Genomic DNA, 19,997 nt, shown 5'->3' with positions numbered 1-19,997 from the left:
GGGCATTCTGGGATTGTAGTTTCTGACGAGAAGGCGGTCCTAGGGAGATTCATTCTCCGGGACCATGTTCGGGAGCAGCTGTTTCATGAATAAAATGGGGGGGGTCTTTAATCACAAGCAAAATAGTTTTTCTTTTTCATCCAAACTGCAAAATATATTTTTGAAATACTTTAATAGCAAATACTTGTTTGACATAACATTTTTATTGGCTTTTCTACATTCTTTAAACATACAGTAGGTGTTTTTTTTTTTCTGACCCATTTCTTAATAACTCAAAATAAAAGACGAATAAGAGAAGTTTTAGGCCTACATAATAAATGCAATTACTTTTTCCCTTATTGACATTTCCGTTTCTGTTTTTTAGACTAACTAACATAATATTTTGCATTGTAAAGTAGCCTATTATTTCAATGAACTTGTGACAGTATTTGCTCTATATTTAGCCTACATTTATGTCTTTGTTGTATCATCTAGCCTTCTTTATCTTCAATTGAAAAACGTTTTAGCTGTACTGTGTACATTTCTTTTTATTTTTACACATTTTACACATTGTCTGAATGGTGTAGTGTTTACACTATTATTATTAGGCCTATTATTATTATTGTGGTTGTTGTTGTTCAAATGTAGATATATTAAAAGATTTATACAGACCAAAGATTTTTACTGACAAAGACACAGAGTGCTGAGAGGGCATACAATAGCTACACAGCTGGGGAGGTAGAGCACATTCATTCATATCTATACTGTGTATCAGTTTGCTTCCTAAATGCAATGGAAACACTAATAGTATCATCATAAAAATCAGCAGGTCTTGGTGACAGTGATTCATTTGAGTAACATGGATTGGAAATTAAACATGCACTTTAATGCTTTTATTTCATTGTCTCTTTCATTCTTACCACTAATGCATGGGTGACTTTAACAGCAAATACACTTTAAATATGTAACCTGATCTACAAATGTTAACTGTAAAACTGTACAAGATACATGGATCTATGCTGTGCTGGATCTTATTATTAAACATATCATGGTAGCAATTACTTGAGCACTAATACATGTAAAAACTAAGTGCATGATGTGTAAACATGACTTAGTTGAACTCCATTCAGTAATGCTGTAAAATGTAACACACCAGACTTACATGATTGTTGCTTCATTGAAGGAAATGAGAGTACCATGATGGCTAATTCACTTGCCAGGAAGTTCTTTTTTAACAGATCAGCAGTACGAATAACTGTAAATCCTTCCCCAACTTTTATTTATGGTGTGAGTGGTAGGCTACAGATTAATGTTAACTTCTGGCAGAAGCATTGGGACTTGCTGAATTGAATGCGGACAGCGGAACGGTTATAGTTGATTGTTTGCAACATGAAAGTGAAGTCTGGTGAAGTGTCTGAAGTTACACTATGTGGTCAAAAATGTTGATACCTAAACATAACACCCATATGTGACTATTGATCTCACTTCAAATCCTTAGGCATTAAAAGCCTCCACTCTTTCGGTAAAGCTCTTCAAAACATTTTGGAACCCGATTGCAAGAATAAGCTCTCACTCACTGTTGGATGGGGTTGAGGTTGTGGCTCTGTGCAGGCCAGTCAGATTCTTATACACAAAATTCAGAAAATTGTTTCTTAATGGACCTTGATTTGCGCAAGGAGATGTTATGCTGAAACAGGAAAGGGTGTTCCCTAAACTTTTGCATCAAAGAAAATGCAGATTTACAATACCATTGCTGTTACATTAAGGTGTCCCTTATTTGGAAAAAAAAGGGGACTGGCCCAAATCAAGATCAACAGCCCATGCAGTCCAGTATATGTATTTTTTTGACCATATAGGCTACTGCATAGGAAAGCAAAGGACCCACTTTCTGACTTCATTTGGACAGCAGAGGTCATGTTTGAGCTGAATTAAAAGATGTTTCCTGATCTCTGTCAAACATCTCAAGACTTTAGAAGCAAATCTACAAAGTTCATTCTCTGGATAATGTACATCAAGTCTGTGGTGTCAGCAGGATTATTATGAGCAGTTCTCACTCTATGCATCATGTAAGCAGCCAGACACAGCCTATTTACAGTATATATTAATTCATAATAATAATAAAAAACTCATGTTTGTACTACAACATGTTGCCCACAGACATAATTGTCCACTACAAAATGTGCACACTGCATGCACTGACAGGAATATCTGTCTCCTGAAACAGAAACTCAGATCTGCCTTGGAAAACACAATTGGGCTGCTGTGTAATACATTTGGGATGCTTTATATTCACATTTGGGTTGCACATACTAATATTTAGGGGAGTGTATATTTTTTCCTTGGAAGAATGTGATCTATACAGAATTTACTCACATTGTTGTTTCAATAATTATTTTGACGTCAAATTAATTTTGTTTTTGGGAGTAGTATTATCTCTGTCAGTTTGAAGTGGATCAGTGTTGGATCCTGTCCTGACCAGTAGGGGGCAGTAAGCCTTTACCCACGGACTGCTGGCTTCTCGTCATGCTGCAGAGAGCGAACTCATCAAACGCTGCTTGTCCTGCCGTCCGGGACCTGCAACAAGAACAGTTTCTGCTGACGTCAGGGCTCATTAAACTGTCTGTTGCTTATGAGAGGAGCTGATGTGATTGGCATTAGTGACGCTTCCTCTAACTCCACCTGCTGCTCTCAATTTGGCCATATAGGTCATATAGGTCATCAGAGCTCTCTCTCTCTCTCTCTCTCTCTCTCTCTCTCTCTCTCTCTCTCACCATCTGATCAAATTGAGAATGATCGGATTATTTCATTATTATTGGTGACTGTCTGTGCTGTTGGGAGAAGTTTAGTCTCGCTTTGCCAGACCTTCCTCCACAGCGCTGCGGAGGAGGGACTGGCTAGTCCACAAAGCATTCTGGGATGGGAGAAAAACGTGCTCTGGTTTATTGGCATTTCTTTAAACCAATCACAATCTTCATGGGTGGCGCTAAGCCCCGGGCAGAGCCATGGTGCCGCTGCAAAATAGTTTCGGGAAGGAACTTGTTTTGGTGGAACGCGTACATTCAAAAGTTGTTTTCGTCTTGCAACAGAAAACTCAGATTGGACAGATAGTCTAGCTAGCTGTCTGGATTTACCCTGCAGAGATCTGAGGAGCAGTTAACCATAGTCCTCATAAATCCACCGGAGTTTAAAATTCCAACACAATGAAAGCGGAAGGTAAAGGACATCCGGCTGAAAAGAGTGAAATACAGTGGAAATTCCGTTGGCAACGGAGCAATCCCGGAAGTGGACCGTCGTGGATATAGACCATCGTAATACATCCATGATATAGACCAGGAGAAGCCAGCCTTGGAAGCCCTTTCTGCCACGAATCTGTTTAGACTTAGGAAAATATTCTGGTTTGGGTTAAAATAGACCCTTTCTTTCTGGCAGAAAGCCCTCAAGGCTAACTTCTGCCATGTGTGACAAGACTACTGTGAGTTGAGGGTTGACGTCACAGTAGGCTAGTGTTTAGGCATTACATATGGTTGTATAATATCTGACAGAATGGCAGCCTTATTATTCCAAAAGAGCCTTACATATGTAAGACAGAAGTCAGATCATCGATAGACTAATTGCTATGCAATGTTATAACTTTAACAGCCTTATCATTCACTGGATCAAATAGTCCTACATTATAAACACATCATCACACACTGTAATGAAATACACAAAAAAGAAGCTTACCTTATAACTTACCTTACCAATGAAAACAATTACATGTCACCAATCGCTTATCTCATATCACCAGTTTAGATTTCCTTTCTGTCAAAATAAAAAATGATTTCTTATCATGAATAATCAGCTGCCTTAATATTAAGAAAAATGGGACCAATTTAAAGTCCACTGCAGAAGACGTTATGAACCTTCAGATTTAGCATTCTCCAGTTGATTGCAGTCAAATTATAAATATGCAACAGAATTCAAATTTCTTGAGCACCAGATTGTGATAATGGTCTAGTTTGTTATCAGGTCTATAAGCAAATTTCATGATGACTCAGTGAGGTCTTGTACATTCATGATGAAAACCAAATGAAGATTTGTGAAAAAAAACTTTACATACAATGCATTGTATACGTTAATATAATGTCTTAATTTAGGCCTAGTCAAAATAAAATGTTAAATAAACTGTAGAGGGCAGCAGTACACTTTGGTTGCATGTAACCTGTAGAAATGTCAAGAAGAAGAACCGGGTTCACGTCCGTTACCAAAGAGTATTGAAGGAAAGAGCTCGAAACAGCGTCGACTCGGTGTAACAGTCTATATTACAGAGCTTAAATCTGAAATGACACGTTTTCTATGTAGCTAAGTGAGTAAAACTGCTCTGATCCGTCATAGCACAAAAATAACAGCAAAAACATGTCAACTCATTCAAGACTTTACGAAACTTATGTTCGAAACTGTCACTGATTGTTCGGCGGCGCCATCTTTTTTCCAAAGCCGTTATCCTACTTAGTTTTCCATTGGTGAATAATCTTACGTTGTCAAAGAGTCTTTGCAATTACCCATGACTCTCCTGAAACGTATGACCTGTCTCTGGCCTTGGCGTGTAGCGCGGTGCTGCTAGTTGTGTGCCGGGTGTACTGAATAACGTGAACTAGCTAGTATTCCTGACCGAGAAGTCGGCTAGTAAACTGGGAACCGTTACAGCGGAGCTGAGCCATAATGCTGAAATGTAGAACTGTATGGAAAAAGCTTGCACCACTTGCTAGAGCTTCCTCAACTGTGTGCCGACAGAATGTGAGAAGAACAGGTAACGTTACGTTAAGTTAGGTAACAAACGTTAAGTAACGTTACAGTAACTTGGTTTCTCCTTGTTAGTTTCCCTCAATACAAACACACATTGCTTGTAGCATGATATTGCACAATGTTGACAATTTCTTAAACCAGACGGGGTATATTTTGGTAATGTTAGCTTAGTAAGTATTTTGACCTTCGGTTGGCAGTTACAAAGCTAATATTAACTGAGCTAATTAGCAAATGGCAACATGCAGAAGCCAATGGCACTTCGAAAACTAGCTAGGTTATCTCAAACCATATTACACTACACTGGTTGCTCTCGCCTAATGCATAGCAGAAAGCAACGCTAGTGAATGCAATATAAACTCACGTCACTGTCATACATTGATTTTGATTCAGTGCTGGTAACGTAGTGCTTATTACAGGTGTTACGCTATAGTCCGATTTGACCATGCTTACATAGGCTGACTTTGGTTTAGATCACGGGGTGTTTTGGTTTTCAGTCCCCCTGTGACCCTGAAAGAAAAAGCACAGCGCGTACAACGTAAGTCCCTCTGCATAGGATGCCTGTAGATTGGTTGAATGTACAATGATGAAGAAAGGAAGCAGTGGGAAGTTACTGTATAACAGGAATGAGAGAGGTTGGTCATAATGAGGATCCAAGCCTCTCAACTCAACTCAAATTGTGTGTGTGTGTGTGTGTGTGTGTGTGTGTGTGTGTGTGTGTGTGTGTGTGTGTGTGTGTGTGTGTGTGTGTGTGCGCGCGCGTTCTTTAATTAACCCAATAACAGGCACAAGGATTTCTGAGCATACCTATACACACACACCAACGTGTGCCAGTCCCTTCATTTTGGAGGAATTTAAACCCAGATGTATATTACCACAATATTTGATATTACCTTGCAAATAAGCATTAATATGCTTTAATTGATGATCTTGTAGTAAGACGTGTTTTCATTGTCAACATCCACAGGTTATATTCTGTAAATATATCATACAGCCTGCAGCATTTACACAGATAGTTAAAACTGTCGCTGTCATGGCTGTGTTTATTTAAATTGTTTGCATACATTAACTGCATGCACCTTTTCACATGCTATAAACTGTAGAAAAGAAATGTCTTATTCTTGTTACGTCTGGCCTCGTTGTTAGTGTCCAGCCAAATAGCACAATGAGATGTTATTGACTGAGCAATGATAGAGAATACATAATTTGATTAAGTGGCATTGTCAGTCAGATAGCTGCCACCTGATAAGCCTGATTAACATTTAAAAAAAACAATGATTGGAGAGCATCTCCAGCTGTGGCAAATGCTCCAGTTTTAGTGTTTTCTGCCATACAGGAAAAAATATATATAATAAAAAACATAGCACATTTCTTTCATAAGTCCAAGTTTAGTGTATTGCTATTAGTCATGTGTGTATAATACATGGCTTGGAGATGTAGGCTACTGCAACTACGGTTGACCTCCAGTTGGATTACTTTTGTGAGCACCATCAAAGTTGTTTGACTGAAATTGATGCAGTTTTTACGAATTTACATTTTTATTATTTGTCAAATTGTTTTCAGGGTTAAACAATAGCAGAATACCAGCATGTGTACCTGTGGCTCACATGTCCACCGGGCCTGCAGGGGGAGGCAGGGAAAACCAGCTGTACGTCCTTCTGGTTGGAGCAGCCTGCGTTGGTGGTGCAATATATGTGAGTAAGCTTTGTCCGTCATAACACACAGTACATGTATTTAAAATCATAAGTAATCAGTTGCAGTCAGTTCGCAAATACTCATGGTTGAAAACTTCTGTTTTTACAGACATACCGAACTGTCAAGGGAGACAACCAAAGATATCAGGACCGTATTGATGAAATTTCATCCAGACCATATAAAAGAGCCACAGAAGAACCAGCCACCCCCATCCAGTCAGAGCCTCCTGGTGAGCAATTTATATTAACTGATTTTAATGATAATATTATTTAAATAAAAGATCCGCAGCCTTCTACTGTGATACCTTTTTTTTTTGGTTCTGATCAATTAAGATTTCACTGTTTCTTTCTTGTTTTAGCTGTGGATGCCACTGAAACAGAGGGTGAGTGATTGTTATGTCATTTCTGAGTAGATATTATCTTAACATTTATAGATCAATCTCCAACTCTGTTAATAAGTTAAAGGTGCAGTAGGTAATATTTATAAAACTAACTTTCTGTCATATTTGCTGAAACTGACCCTATGTTCCAGTAGAACTACATGAAGCAGGTAATAATGAAAAAAAAAAAAAAATCCAGAAATCTTAAAAGCAATGCCTGTATTGTAAATAAAATAAAAAAGCCCTTTCACTTAAAAGAGTGACACAGCATTGTCACTCTTTTAAGTGAAAGGGCTTTAGTTAAATATTTTTTGGTGTAAGTCGGCTTGCAATCAGCTGACTCTGCAGTGCACAGTTTAGCTTCCTTGAGACTACAAAACCAACTTTATTTAGGTTAGTGGTGGATTGGTTTAAATGACTTACCTTAAACCATTTGTCTTAACTGATAATACATAATCTGAACGTCACACAAAAGAAATTGGGTTGAATATCCAGTCTTTAGTTAATCATTCCATAGCTAATGTTTGATAACTCTGTTCATTTCTCTTTCAGTCATCCCAGAGCCAGAACCTGAAGCAGCACCGTCACCAGAACCTCAAGCAGCACCGTCACCAGAAGAGCCGAGCCCCCTGGCCCCTGATGCTGCAGTAGCGGCTCCCATTGAAACAACTGAACCCCCTCCAGGTTGTCTGCATTCTTTTCTATATACCCCTACATGCATGCGTAACATGTTCCTCCTTTATAAACAGTATGTTTGAACCAAAAAGTAACAAAAAAACTTCAAAACACACTGTCTCTATTACACTTTGGACACATACTATACTTTAAAGAGAACTAAGGTGTCAGAAATGTGACACCAACTTGTAAAGTCAGGTTAGTGCAAAAAAAGCAGGCTCTAAAACACCTGTCTTTTCATTACCCTGCTCATAAGTGTAACACATTAGTACAATTATTTATTTTTATTTATATATATATATATATATTAGAAATAGAAATTTTTGGTGATTACATGTTTTATACACGAGGCCCTCTGGATATTCTAAACTTGTATTGTCTTTAAGTTGCTGTCTTTTTGTATGCGTTTATTTATTTACTTTCTTTCTTGTATTAATTGATGCATTTGTCATGCTCAGTTCTGTTGGGTTTCATGTGTGTCCTCTAACCTTGTTGTACATTAACCCTTTACTGTGGACACTCACATACTCACCTCCGTTCTGAACTATAATACTTCTCTTTTTGTGGGACACACTCGTTGATGTCAGTATTTTCTACAAATATCTTGGCTCCTGGTGTGCTTTGTTATATTTGTGATATCAAATGGAATCCTCCTGTCTGACATTTTTTGTGAATGTGTCAAACTTTGTGTTACTTTGTCCTAGGATAGTACTTTTTCTGCCGTAAATGTGATAGTATTGTTCATAATTGGAAGCTGCCCTTCGATGTTGATTGTATTTCTTTGTGACGTTTTTCATGCTGTGTCTAAGATGCAAAATGTCTTCACAGTAGTTTAGAAAACAGAAAGGTCCCTGGTACTTGTGAACATCACTGTCATCAAAACTGACAACTGATAAACTCCATGCTCAGCTCCTTGATATTATTTCTTTCGAATATAACCGTTATATTTTCTGGTATGGTGTGGACTATGTACATCTCTTTAGACCACACAGTGGGCAGCTTCCTCTTGTCATTGTGTCAGTATGCATGCTCTGGAGAATGTTAACAGGGTGAAGCTAATAGGGGTGGGAATCACCAGAGGTCTCACGATACAATATCATCACAATACTTGTGTCACGATACAATATTATTGCGATTTTAAACATATTGCAATATTCTGCGATATATTGCAATTTATTACCTTTTTTCCAACTTCAAATTTTTCCCAATTTCAAATGATGTCCCCAAAAGTAAACTTTGTCAACATCTGTTTTATCTAAAAAGATATATTTCTCTGTTTGTTCATCTCACTTCAATTTTATTGCTGCAAAATGGGATTGGGACAAACTGACCAACACATATATAATAAAAGATCGATACTTGGCGTCTGTGTATCGATACAGTATTGCCACGGAAAATATTGTGATACTATGCTGTATCGATTTTTTTTCCCCCACCCCTAGAAGCTAAGGAAATGCATGGATCCTGATGGTCTTCCCCTCCAATAATTTAGTAAAGAATGTGATCTTAACCCATACTATGGATTGCACCAACAGCAGATGAGCCAGTGGTAGAAGCATCCCCAGAACCACCTGCTGCACCTGTAGTTGAGGAGGGTAAGATTTGAGTAGAAAGATACTCTGATCTAATTAATTTACTCATTCAATTGGAAACATATAAGGGTGCATCTACATATGCTTTTCCATCTGACCTGAGGCTGTGTAGTAGATACACACTACAGCTCAGTTAAAGATGGATTTCGCACATTAACTGTTGGTGCGCATCCGAGATTATTATGTAACTTTGCCACTATGCTACCAGAACCATCACCCCCCTCTGAGCCGTCCCCAGCTGAGCTTACAGAGCCACCCCCTGCACCTGTTGTGGAGAGTGGTAAGCACTGTGCATGACCTGTGCACGGAACCAGTGATGTACATTTACCACATCTGAGGGTTGATTTGGTCTTAACTGGTTAATGCTCCGGTTATACTAACAGAACCTGCAGCAGCAGAAAGCCCAGCAGAGCCAACCGAGCCTCAACCTGAAGTTGTGGCAGAGAGTGGTAAGACCGTAGCTCAGCCTTGTTTGGAGCGGGGAAGTCGGCTGACACCAATACATTTCCTATTTTGTTAATGTTAATTTGAAACACCTTTTCTTCTATAAATATTTTAAGTATATTTTTCTCATTACAGCTTTTCTTCCTGCTTGTTCATGTCTTTTTTTTTTTTTTTTACATTGTTTGGATTCTTGTAATGATAAAGGTTAATCTCACTCGTGGAAAAAATGTATTTCTGTTTCAATATAACTTTGGACACTCATATACTCACCTCCATTCTGAACTATAATACTTCTATTTTTGTGGGACATAGTCGTTGGAGTTGTCAGTATTTTCTACAAATATCTTGGCTCCTGGTGTGCTTCGTCATATTTGTGATATCAAATAGAACCCTTCCTGTTCATTTTCTGTGAATCTGTCAAACTTTGTCTTGGGATAGTAATCAAAAGTTGTTTTTTTTATACTGTTAATGTGATAGTATTGTTCATAATTGGAAGCTGCCCTTTGAGGTGAATTTTGTTTCTTACCTCTGAACGTTTTTCATGCTGTGTCTAAGATGCAAAATGTATTCACAGCAGTTTCTAATTCAAAAAGGAAGTCGTAAAACAGAAAGGTCCTTGGTCCTTGTGAACGTCAGTGTGGTAAGACATGCTTGAATAAAAATCAGCAGTGACACTGTCAACATGTACAAAGGCTAGAGTACAACTCCATAATGAGCTCCATGATGGTATACAGTGTGTACAGTACGTCTGTAGAAGTGTATCACAAAGTGGGCAGCTTCCACTTGTCATTGTGTTAGTGTGCATGCTCTGCAGAATGTTAACAGGGTGAAGCTAAGGAAATGCACTGATCCCGATGGTCTTCCCCTCCAATAATTTAGTAAAGAATGTGATCTTAACCCATACTATGGATTGCACCAACAGCAGATGAGCCAGTGGTAGTAGCATCCCCAGAAGAGTCAGCAGAACCACCTGCTGCACCTGTAGTTGAGGAGGGTAAGATTTGAGAAGAAAGATACTCTGATCTAATTAATTTACTCATTCAATTGGAAATATATTCAGGTGCATCTACATGTGCTTTTCCATCTGACCTGAGGCTGTGTAGTAGATACACACTACAGCTCAGTTAAAGATGGATTTCGCACATCAACTGTTAGTGCACGTCCGAGATTATTATGTAACTTTGCCACTATGCTACCAGAACCATCACCCCCCTCTGAGCCGTCCCCAGCTGAGCTTACAGAGCCGCCCCCTGCACCTGTTGTGGAGAGTGGTAAGCACTGTGCATGACCTGTGCATGGAACCAGTGATGTACATTTACCACATCTGAGGGTTGATTTGGTCTTAACTGGTTAATGCTCCGGTTATACTAACAGAACCTGCAGCAGCAGAAAGCCCAGCAGAGCCAACCGAGCCTCAACCTGAAGTTGTGGCAGAGAGTGGTAAGACCGTAGCTCAGCCTTGTTTGGAGCGGGGAAGTCGGCTGACACCAATACATTTCCTATTTTGTTAATTTCAAACACCTTTTCTTCTATATATATTTTTTAACATTTTCTTCTCATTACAGCTTTTTCCCCTGCTTGTTCATGTCTTTTTCACATTGTTTGGATTCTTTTAATGATAAAGGTTAATCTCACTCACATGAAAACTTTTTTCTTTTTCCATTTACTCCTTTCAGGTGCATTTGTCATGGGTACTGATGATCATCCAAGATCATGCACTGACTGTGTCTCTCTTCTGCTTTTTGCCTTTCTCTTTTTTTTCACTGTCACTCTCTCGTGCTCGCTGTCGCTCTCTCATGCAAACTCCAGGTGGCCCCGCACCTGCCTCTCTCAAGGTCCCCTCGCACACCCCCTACCTCCTTATTGGTGGAGGTACCGCCTCTTTCGCTGCTGCCCGGTCTATTCGAGCCAGAGACCCTGGTGCCAAGGTCAGCATTCAGTTCATCAATCGCCTTGTTGTATCTGAGTTTTTCCAGTTTGATTTGTGTGTGTTTTCCTCATGTCCCTTTTTTGAATTGTTGTTACCAGGTACTGATTGTGACTGATGAGCCAGACCCTCCATACATGAGACCACCTCTCTCTAAGGAACTGTGGTTCTCTAATGACCCCAGTGTGACGGAAACACTGCGTTTCAAACAGTGGAATGGAAAGGAAAGGAGGTGTGTTTAAGTTTCTTGCATTGTGCTTTTTGGTCTATACAACTTTATTGCCTTAAATTCTTTCTGTCTCACTGTGACTTTGTGCCTTTCATACAATCTGTCTTTCTCTGCTGTGATACGTGGCCATTACAGGCAGTTAGACTGTGTTGTCCTGTGACATTTCTTTGATTTCATTACAATTACCATTCTGTTGGTGGCACTTTTTCTATTCAGGTGGACTAAACTCTGTTTACTGACTTCCCCTTTTTACGGTATTCACAACAAACCACTGTTGATGTCAAACAAAACTTGCACAATTTCCCGTGCTGCTAATGATTTATTTTCCCCAGGATAGAGCTGCTGGACACAGCTGCAACTTGGTACTGTCCTAATACCAGCTACAGTCGATACCAGTACTTTACTGGTTTAAGTGGTTTATGTATGACTTGCTATGTATGATTAGTGGCCAAATGATTTCTTTTTAAAATGTTTAAAGATTTTATAATATTTGTGTTTATTTGCCAGTATCTACTTCCAGCCACCTTCATTCTACATTAATGCAGAAGAATTGGATGGTGCAGAAAATGGTGGAGTGGCAGTTCTCACTGGCAAAAAGGTTGGTTTGTATTTCTTTTCCTTTAACAGTCAGACACTACAGTGTGTTAATGTCATGATTATATACAGTACATAATAGTAGTATTAGTAGTAGTATTCATACCAGAAGTGAGGAATGTCATTGGCAGATGTAAAAGTACTTTTTGACTGTATTGAGATTTTTGACAACAAATAACATGATGTAATCCACTTTAGGTGGTTCACATGGATGTGAGAGGAAACAAAATAAAACTGGACGATGATACCGAGATTTCATATGACAAGTGTTTGATTGCTACAGGTAAGCCTCTTTGTGATGCATTTATTACCACGTGTGGTTTAAACCTGGTGGAAGCTAATTTGAATGGTTTGCTGCAGGTGGTGTGCCAAGAAATCTACAGGTCATTGAAAGAGCTGGAGAGGAGGTGATGAAGAAGACAACGTTGTTCCGCAAGGTCAGTGTTTGGCCACAAGGGGGCAATATCTTTGTTTCAGTTTGGGTATTTCTGTCTAATAGTACAAAGCTCCAAAAAGTGACACGTTTTGGCTGTGGAAGTAAAAGTTGAATAAATGTCAAAGGTATGACATGATGGTAATAATTAGTTGGCAATATTTTTGATTCTGAATAAGTTGTTTGGAAGTGTTAGATAACCCGAAATACTCTCTGAATGTTGATTCCAACACTCTTGAATAGGTCAGTGAGCCAGTGAAAATACTTAGTTTAATTTAGAAAATAATACAAAGTATAACTTCATTCTAAAATGCCGTTTTGGCAGGAAATGCAAAAACTTTGCTCCGTAACATAAATCGTGGCTGCAGTGTGCGCAATGTTTCCTTTTGTCAATCCATTGTTTCTTATGGTTCATTTATTACAGTCCCTTCATAGTTGCACAGACAAGTTAACACACTTGTATAAGACTAATTTTAAATGTTGAGAGTAACACTGTGATGTATCACTGCCCAAAAAAAGTGAAGTTGATGTACATTTTCTTCTCCTCAGATAGAGGACTTCAAATCATTGGATAAGGTCTCCAGAAACATCAAGTCCATCACAATCATTGGAGGCGGCTTCTTGGGCAGCGAGCTGGCCTGTGCCCTCGGCAGGAGATGTAAGACCACTGGACAAGATGAGAAAATGACCGAATAGTTAATACTTCTGATGTTTAATAGAATTAATTTGTTGTTCTGCTGTTGGATCACTTATCCTCTTTCTCCTTTTTCCCAGCAACTGAGTATGACCTGGAGGTGGTACAGATGTTCCCTGAGAAGGGCAACATGGGAAAAGTGTTGCCTGAGTATCTGAGCAACTGGACAACAGAAAAAGTCAAGAGTGGTAATGTCTATGCGTGTCTGAACTCTCATATCTTGTTGCACACTGCACTCCTCATTTCTTCTTTTATTAAATATTCTTCCTTTGGTTTTCTAGAGGGTGTGAAAGTCATATCAGAAGCTTTGGTGAAATCTGTGGTCTGCAAAGATGATAAGTTAGAAATCAAACTGAAGGACGGCCGATTGGTAGGTCCAGGTTTTTGTACAAGTCCAGTGTAATTTGGTAAATGACTCATTAGTTACTGATTATCTTGTGCTTCACCTTGTAGGTGAAAACTGACCACATTGTTGCAGCTGTTGGCCTGGAGCCCAATGTTGACCTTGCTAAGTCAGCCGGTCTGGAGGTGGACTCTGACTTTGGTGGCTTTCGGGTCAATGCAGAGCTGCAAGCTAGATCCAATATTTGGGTGGTAAGTTTTTGTTCATAAGGTAGTTGAAGTGTTCCAATAACAACAGTCATGAGTTGCTTAAACAGTGTCTGATTTTGATTGGCTTTGGAAATTCAGGCACATTTATACTTGATTTAGTGAAACTGGTCACTAGTTGTGGCAGCCATTTTGCTGTTGATGTTAAACCCCATGTGCCAATTTGAACAATATCTTATGTTCTTTTAAAAGCTGAGACTCGTGAAAAGTGGATTAACTTTAATGGGAGTTGATGGTCCTTTTAGTGATAAAGGTCATGGTCCAGAAACAATGCACCTCTGTAACCATGTAATGCAATTGTAATATAGTTAGGAATTGTAATCTATGCCTCATATCCTCAACCCCTTCTGTCTGGATTTAGGCAGGAGATGCTGCCTGTTTCTATGACATCAGACTGGGCCGCAGACGAGTGGAGCACCACGATCATGCCGTTGTGAGTGGAAGACTAGCAGGAGAGAATATGACCGGAGCCAACAAACCCTACTGGCATCAGTCTATGTTCTGGTGGGTATTATGGTACTTTCTACGTTGTGCTAGTGATGCTAACGCAAGGTTTTCATGGGTCACAAATTCAAACCGTTTTGCAAATGAGAGCTGTAGCTGCAAGCCATGAAACTGGCTTGAAGTGAAAGTGAAGGAAAATATTTGAGAAATCAAAAGCCAGTCTGACTTGTTGATTGCACACATCCACATTAATTTAAATATGATTATGATTAAAATAAGTGAGCACTGGGGCAGCATGTACAACTCTACAAATGACTCAGATTAAATCCTTTTAGAAGTCTGATGCATGCATGATTGCTTTTAAGTCTTAAATACCATTAAGTTCTAAAATATTTAAACAGCCTTTAGAGGACATTAGGATAGGAGTTTACAGCACAGGGCTACATCGCTCAGCCAGACATTTTTCATGCCCATCATAAATTTACTAACTCTGTTAAAAACATTTTTGATATGATCACAAGGGGACTCTACCAGATATTCAGGGAGGGAGTAGCCAAAAATGTAACTACTGTGTGGAATGTGGCCCGCACTACACAGATGAATGCTGTGACTGCATGTTTTTAGCAGCTGGTGAAATATGACACACTGCTGACAACATGGGTTCATTGCAGTCCAAAAAAAAACACAGGTCCATTAGTCAAACTGTCGTGACTTATGCACCAGTCAGATGATATGTTGATATTCCTATGAATGCCAGTATAATGTGTCGGCAGAACCAGGCTGCTGTAATGCCTCCTAATCATAATTTAGCAGCACTGGTCGGTCAGTTCATTTTAAGATCGTCAAGTCCATTTTTTTTTTTTTTTTTTTAAATATATTTAACTTGTTAAAAAAGAGTACCCATTAGGGCTGCACGATATGAGAAAAATATGCGATATGCGGTTACGTTGTTGGACATCGTGATAACAATATTACTTGCGATAAATAAACATATACAATAAACATACACAATAAACAACACACAGATATTGAAGTGTACTCGTTTCTGCATTTCTGCTGCTTTCAGTATTGTGCTAAAATACAACGAATTGCTTGTTGAATTTAAAACAAATAAAAGGAAATCACCTCCAATATTTTTTTATGGAACACACTGAATTGAATATAAAGGGCACCACTGAAAAGATAACGACAGTTATATTTTAAAGTGCAGTTTTCTACTCAATAAAAAAATTGGAGTGTCTTTCGCGATGTGTCGCAGCCTCTCGCAATATGTGTATTGTGGCAGTTAATATTGCGATGACGATAAAAAAAACGATATACTGTGCAGCCCTAGTACCCATCCTTCCACATTCTGTGTTTACTCATTGGAAAAAGTTCATTTTAAAATCAAAGGTCAAATACTACATATGAAACATGCATAAGTCAAACATATTTCAAGAACATTTTAAACTCACTATTAAAACAAGTCTGCAACTGTAAGTGCTGCATACAGCTGCTGGTGTCATACTAAAAGCCTTTCACAGGAATGTTGGCACAGTAACAGAGAGAGAAAAAGTACAGTCAGGTTCCCTAAAACTCTTACTGAGCCATAGGTGTGGATGTTTCTGAGTGATGCCACATAGTGTACAGGCTGTCTGGGCAGAAGGACCACAGCATCATTTGTTAAGGTCATATCGCTGTGACATTACATCAGGTCATCAACCAGCTTGAAACTCATCAGGTGGTGGTGGGGGGTTATCACTGACATTCACAGCTACAGTTCCCTCTCTGCCCTGTTTGTTTTGTGTGTGTCTAGAGTAGGAGCTGTGTGAGGTTCTCATACACAGTTTTAAAATGTAGAGCTATACTTCGCATTGGAGGATTAACTTCAGCAAAACTATTTTCTAAAAGGGATTTGCAGAAGATTTTGTTTTTGCTTAAAAAATGTAGTTGACACTACTTGGCACAAAATGACAGTCTGTCTAGCTGCAGTGTCAACCTATATTACTATATTATTAACTCCCAAAACAAAATCATGGTAACACATTATAATAACCATCATTAATAGATGGTAAATTGATAGTTATTTGATCTTTAGTTAATTGTCATTTAACTGTCAGCAAACAGTCATTTTACTGTTAACAAACAATGAAATTATAATGAATAATGTTTACTAATTATAAGTGGTGCTGTAAATTAACAGTGTATTGTTACACACATTATATCCCTCATATACTATATTAGGTAACAGGTAATGATTCAAAAAATGTTTGTAAACCTTTAAGAAACCATTTTTAAAACCTCTATAAACATTACATAGATAGGTGGAGCAGATATTCCTAACACTTTGTTAAGGGTTACTAGTTGGTTTGTAAACCGTCTATAAACAGTGTCTGGAAGGTTATTATAAAGTTGCAACAGATGACTATAATACCTTGTTAAATAGTTAATAAATACTTTATAAACCATCTATAAACATTATCTGGATGGCTATTGGAAAGTTGCGACTGATATTTTTTGTAGTTATTGGATAGTAAATGCTTGGTAAAGCAATGATACATTTTTTGCCCTTCATTAAATCATATAAAAAAAATTATACATAGTGTTTCCCACACATAGACTGTGTGGCGGTGCGCCGCACTATCAACACTGTTTTTTTTAACGCTATTTAAAACACGCAGCTTATTAATTCAGCTGCATTTCCTTTCCCTGCTCTCCTCCGTCTCTCTGTCACCTGCATCTTGCTCACACACACACACACACACACACACACACACACACACACACACAGCCCCTCCCACCGTGCACACTGGCTGGCGAAATTCACAAGTTCACGAAAGGTTGGTATTTATCTCGTGAACACTTTTACACAATCACACATTAAAAAGTGCAATAAAAATATTTTATATTCTAAATACAATGTTGTCAGTGTGTTTAATGTTGGAGTCCCGACCCGACTCTTAGCAAACAAACGATTGCGCCTGCTTTAGAAAGTTAACTAGTCGCAAGTTTGCGGTAAAATGCAGTTGGGTTGTCGAGGTCAAAACACTATATGTAGCAGCTGTGAATCAAATAAACGTATTATAAATAATGTCATTTTTTACTCTACACTGAATGTTTGCTGCTTAAATCCAGATGAGTATTGAAAAGTGTTTTCCGCGACTGAAAAAGGCATGTGTTGAGGATGAGGACCAGTCTGAACCGGAGGTATCAGTCTGAAACGGAGCTGAACAGTCCGACCAGTGTTAATTAGTTATGTTATTAATTTGTTTACAATATTTTCAGGCTTCAACCAGTGAAAGACAGGGTCAGCGAGAGAGAGAGATAGATAGATTCCTTAGGCATTGAAGTAGGAGAGGAGGACAGTATCCAACAGCGTGTTGTTAGAAAATAAGTCGTCGTCATCTGTAATTCCATGCAGCACTACAATGACTTGCCATAGCGCAGAACAAATAAATCAGTGGAGAGAGATTAATTCTTGCTCTGAGATTTCTGAATCAAATAATCCCCTCAACATGTTTTCCAATTTCTATGGTTTCTCACAGGAGTGACCTGGGTCCTGATGTAGGCTACGAGGCGATTGGGATTGTTGACAGCAGCCTACCAACAGTAGGAGTGTTTGCCAAAGCCACTGCCAAAGATACACCTAAAGCTGCTACCGAGAAGTCAGGTATTTAAGAAATCTTAATCCTATAAAGCAAAAATTAACAGTTTATTGAGGACCAAGGCTTAGATTTAGTCTTACCCGTTAAATGTATCGCAGGAACTGGGATCCGCTCAGAAAGTGAAACGGAGGACACAGCTATAAGCCCAGTGGCCTCTTTAACGCCTGCTCCCAATGTGGGGCAGCACAAAGACGAGTATGGAAAAGGAGTCATCTTCTACCTGAGAGACAAAGTGGTGGTGGGCATTATCCTGTGGAACGTGTTTAACAGGATGCCAATCGCAAGGAAGGTATGTCACTTTGTAAGAAAAATGCTTTGTGTCATAGTAAGGAATTCAAATAAAGATTTGCTTATTGTAAATTGTTTTTTTGTAGATTATCAAGGATGGAGAGGAACACGCAGATCTGAACGAAGTGGCCAAACTGTTCAACATCCATGATGATTAAAGATGGTGGAGGCCGGCACTCATTGTGGGAGAGGAGTTAAGCTTCATGTGAAGACTGAACTTTGGCAGCCATTGCCACACTCTTGAACATACAAAACAGTAGGATTCATGTAAATGATCTCATGTCGCTGAAATATTTTTCATGTTTGGAATTTGTATCTGCTGCACCAGTTTTGTTTGTTTTGTTTTCTTTTTCTATCCAGGACAAATCATCTTCTCATTTTCCACCAAACCTATTGCTCATGTTTTTGAAAATCATGTTCAAGATGTGATTGTGCTTTCCCCCCACCAGGCTAAAAATGCTGAGCATGGATTATTGTTTTCCTCTGTGTGATCAGAGCAGCTTGTCGTGAGAGCTGTAATAAAAGCTATTTTTCAATTGGAGTGATCCCATTAATTTAATTTTGCCCCTAGATAATATCACTGATAATGACATATACTGTAAGTTGACCTGCATTCTGAGCTGTGATGTTGTTAAGTCTGTTTGGTTAAGCTCGTTTGTCCTAAAGCCTTTCAATCAATGTGTACTGCTTGGCAACGTTGGTCATACACGTGAACTAATAGTGAGTGGACTTTTTTAAATTGAGTGAGGTGATGTTAAATGTCTTACTTTAGCTAAAAGCACTGGGTACAGACAGGCTTGTATAAAGGGCAGCTGACACGTACATTTTACAGTGTGTAGAAGTACGATCTAATTAAGTGCCAATGTGCTCTCCAACAAGAACATTAAAATGAAGCTTGCCCTACTTTTCCTGTCCGGAGGTAAAAGTGTTCAAGCAAGCAGAAAGATTATTTTTTTTCTGCTGTGGGCTTCTTGTTATTAGAATCACATTCATGTTTTGTATTCTAACACATTTCCTATCCTATTTGACACTGTGGGCTCCAGAGCGAAGTGTGGAACGGCCTTTCAAGTGTGAGACAAACACGTGCAGCCATAACGTCCCATCGCTTTCTTTGACATTAATTGTACATGAGTAAATGGCTCAACTGCCTCCCCCTCAGTATGGAGGAATAAATATATGCTTCCACATTTATATATTAGAATTTGCCTAGCGATTTGAAGATGAAATAAACCAGAAAAGTTGGACAGCTCTGCTAAATATACTGTAAATAACCCCTGGATGTGTACTGACAGAAATGTGTTACACTTGAATTAATTGGAACTTATTGCCCTCGTCCTATTTTCTCTACCCTTGGTCTTCAATCTGCAGTCTTGGAGGATGCTGTGATTGCATACGTTCTCATAATTGTATGCAAAAAAGACTTTATTTAAATGTTAAGATCTCACTTAATAGATCTGTAACACTGATGATACTGGATTTTTAAAAAGCAAAGTAAACAGCCTCTAATGGAAGATATCTGTCATTTATATTTCGGAAAATGTTCTCATTTGAAGAACAATTATTTTGATTTATGGCACTGGAAGAGAGTG

General features: G+C 38.7%; 1 protein-coding gene across 7 annotated transcripts; it reads left to right on the top strand.

The window, feature by feature from the left end:
* The first annotated feature begins 4,515 nt into the window (after window positions 1–4,515).
* On the top strand, window positions 4,516–18,949 carry aifm1 (apoptosis inducing factor mitochondrion associated 1). 7 transcript variants are annotated; one of them, XM_031320169.2, is made up of 24 exons: window positions 4,517–4,768; window positions 6,325–6,455; window positions 6,565–6,685; window positions 6,815–6,838; window positions 7,388–7,519; window positions 9,046–9,105; window positions 9,311–9,382; window positions 9,486–9,551; window positions 10,469–10,540; window positions 10,746–10,817; window positions 10,921–10,986; window positions 11,356–11,474; window positions 11,575–11,705; window positions 12,210–12,300; window positions 12,495–12,579; window positions 12,657–12,733; window positions 13,279–13,387; window positions 13,504–13,611; window positions 13,705–13,793; window positions 13,877–14,017; window positions 14,394–14,536; window positions 18,001–18,125; window positions 18,219–18,409; window positions 18,495–18,949. In XM_031320169.2, the coding sequence occupies exons 1-24, from the start codon at window positions 4,681–4,683 to the stop codon at window positions 18,564–18,566; spliced, it is 2,385 nt and encodes a 794-aa protein (XP_031176029.1). In that variant the 5' UTR covers window positions 4,517–4,680; the 3' UTR covers window positions 18,567–18,949. The 7 variants fall into 7 exon arrangements, with proteins under 7 accessions (XP_031176031.1, XP_031176029.1, XP_031176033.1 ...); XM_031320171.2 differs by lacking the exon at window positions 6,815–6,838 and having other exon boundaries at window positions 4,516–4,768; XM_031320173.2 differs by lacking the exons at window positions 9,046–9,105; window positions 9,311–9,382; window positions 9,486–9,551 and having other exon boundaries at window positions 4,518–4,768.
* Window positions 18,950–19,997: the final 1,048 nt, after the last annotated feature.

This window comes from Sander lucioperca, chromosome 13 (genome assembly GCF_008315115.2).
Source record: "Sander lucioperca isolate FBNREF2018 chromosome 13, SLUC_FBN_1.2, whole genome shotgun sequence".
NCBI classification, from domain to species: Eukaryota; Metazoa; Chordata; class Actinopteri; order Perciformes; family Percidae; genus Sander; species Sander lucioperca.
Note: the sequence above shows the minus strand (reverse complement) of the source record. Positions and strands in the feature narration are given on the sequence as shown.

Excerpts from the sequence above, each read along its gene's own strand:
- aifm1 (XM_031320169.2), top strand. The coding sequence starts at position 4,681 with ATGCTGAAATGTAGAACTGTATGGAAAAAGCTTGCACCACTTGCTAGA. Across the intron at positions 6,686-6,814 it reads CATCCAGTCAGAGCCTCCTG|CTGTGGATGCCACTGAAACA; the intron begins GTGAGCAATTTA and ends TTCTTGTTTTAG. Across the intron at positions 6,839-7,387 it reads GGATGCCACTGAAACAGAGG|TCATCCCAGAGCCAGAACCT; the intron begins GTGAGTGATTGT and ends TTTCTCTTTCAG.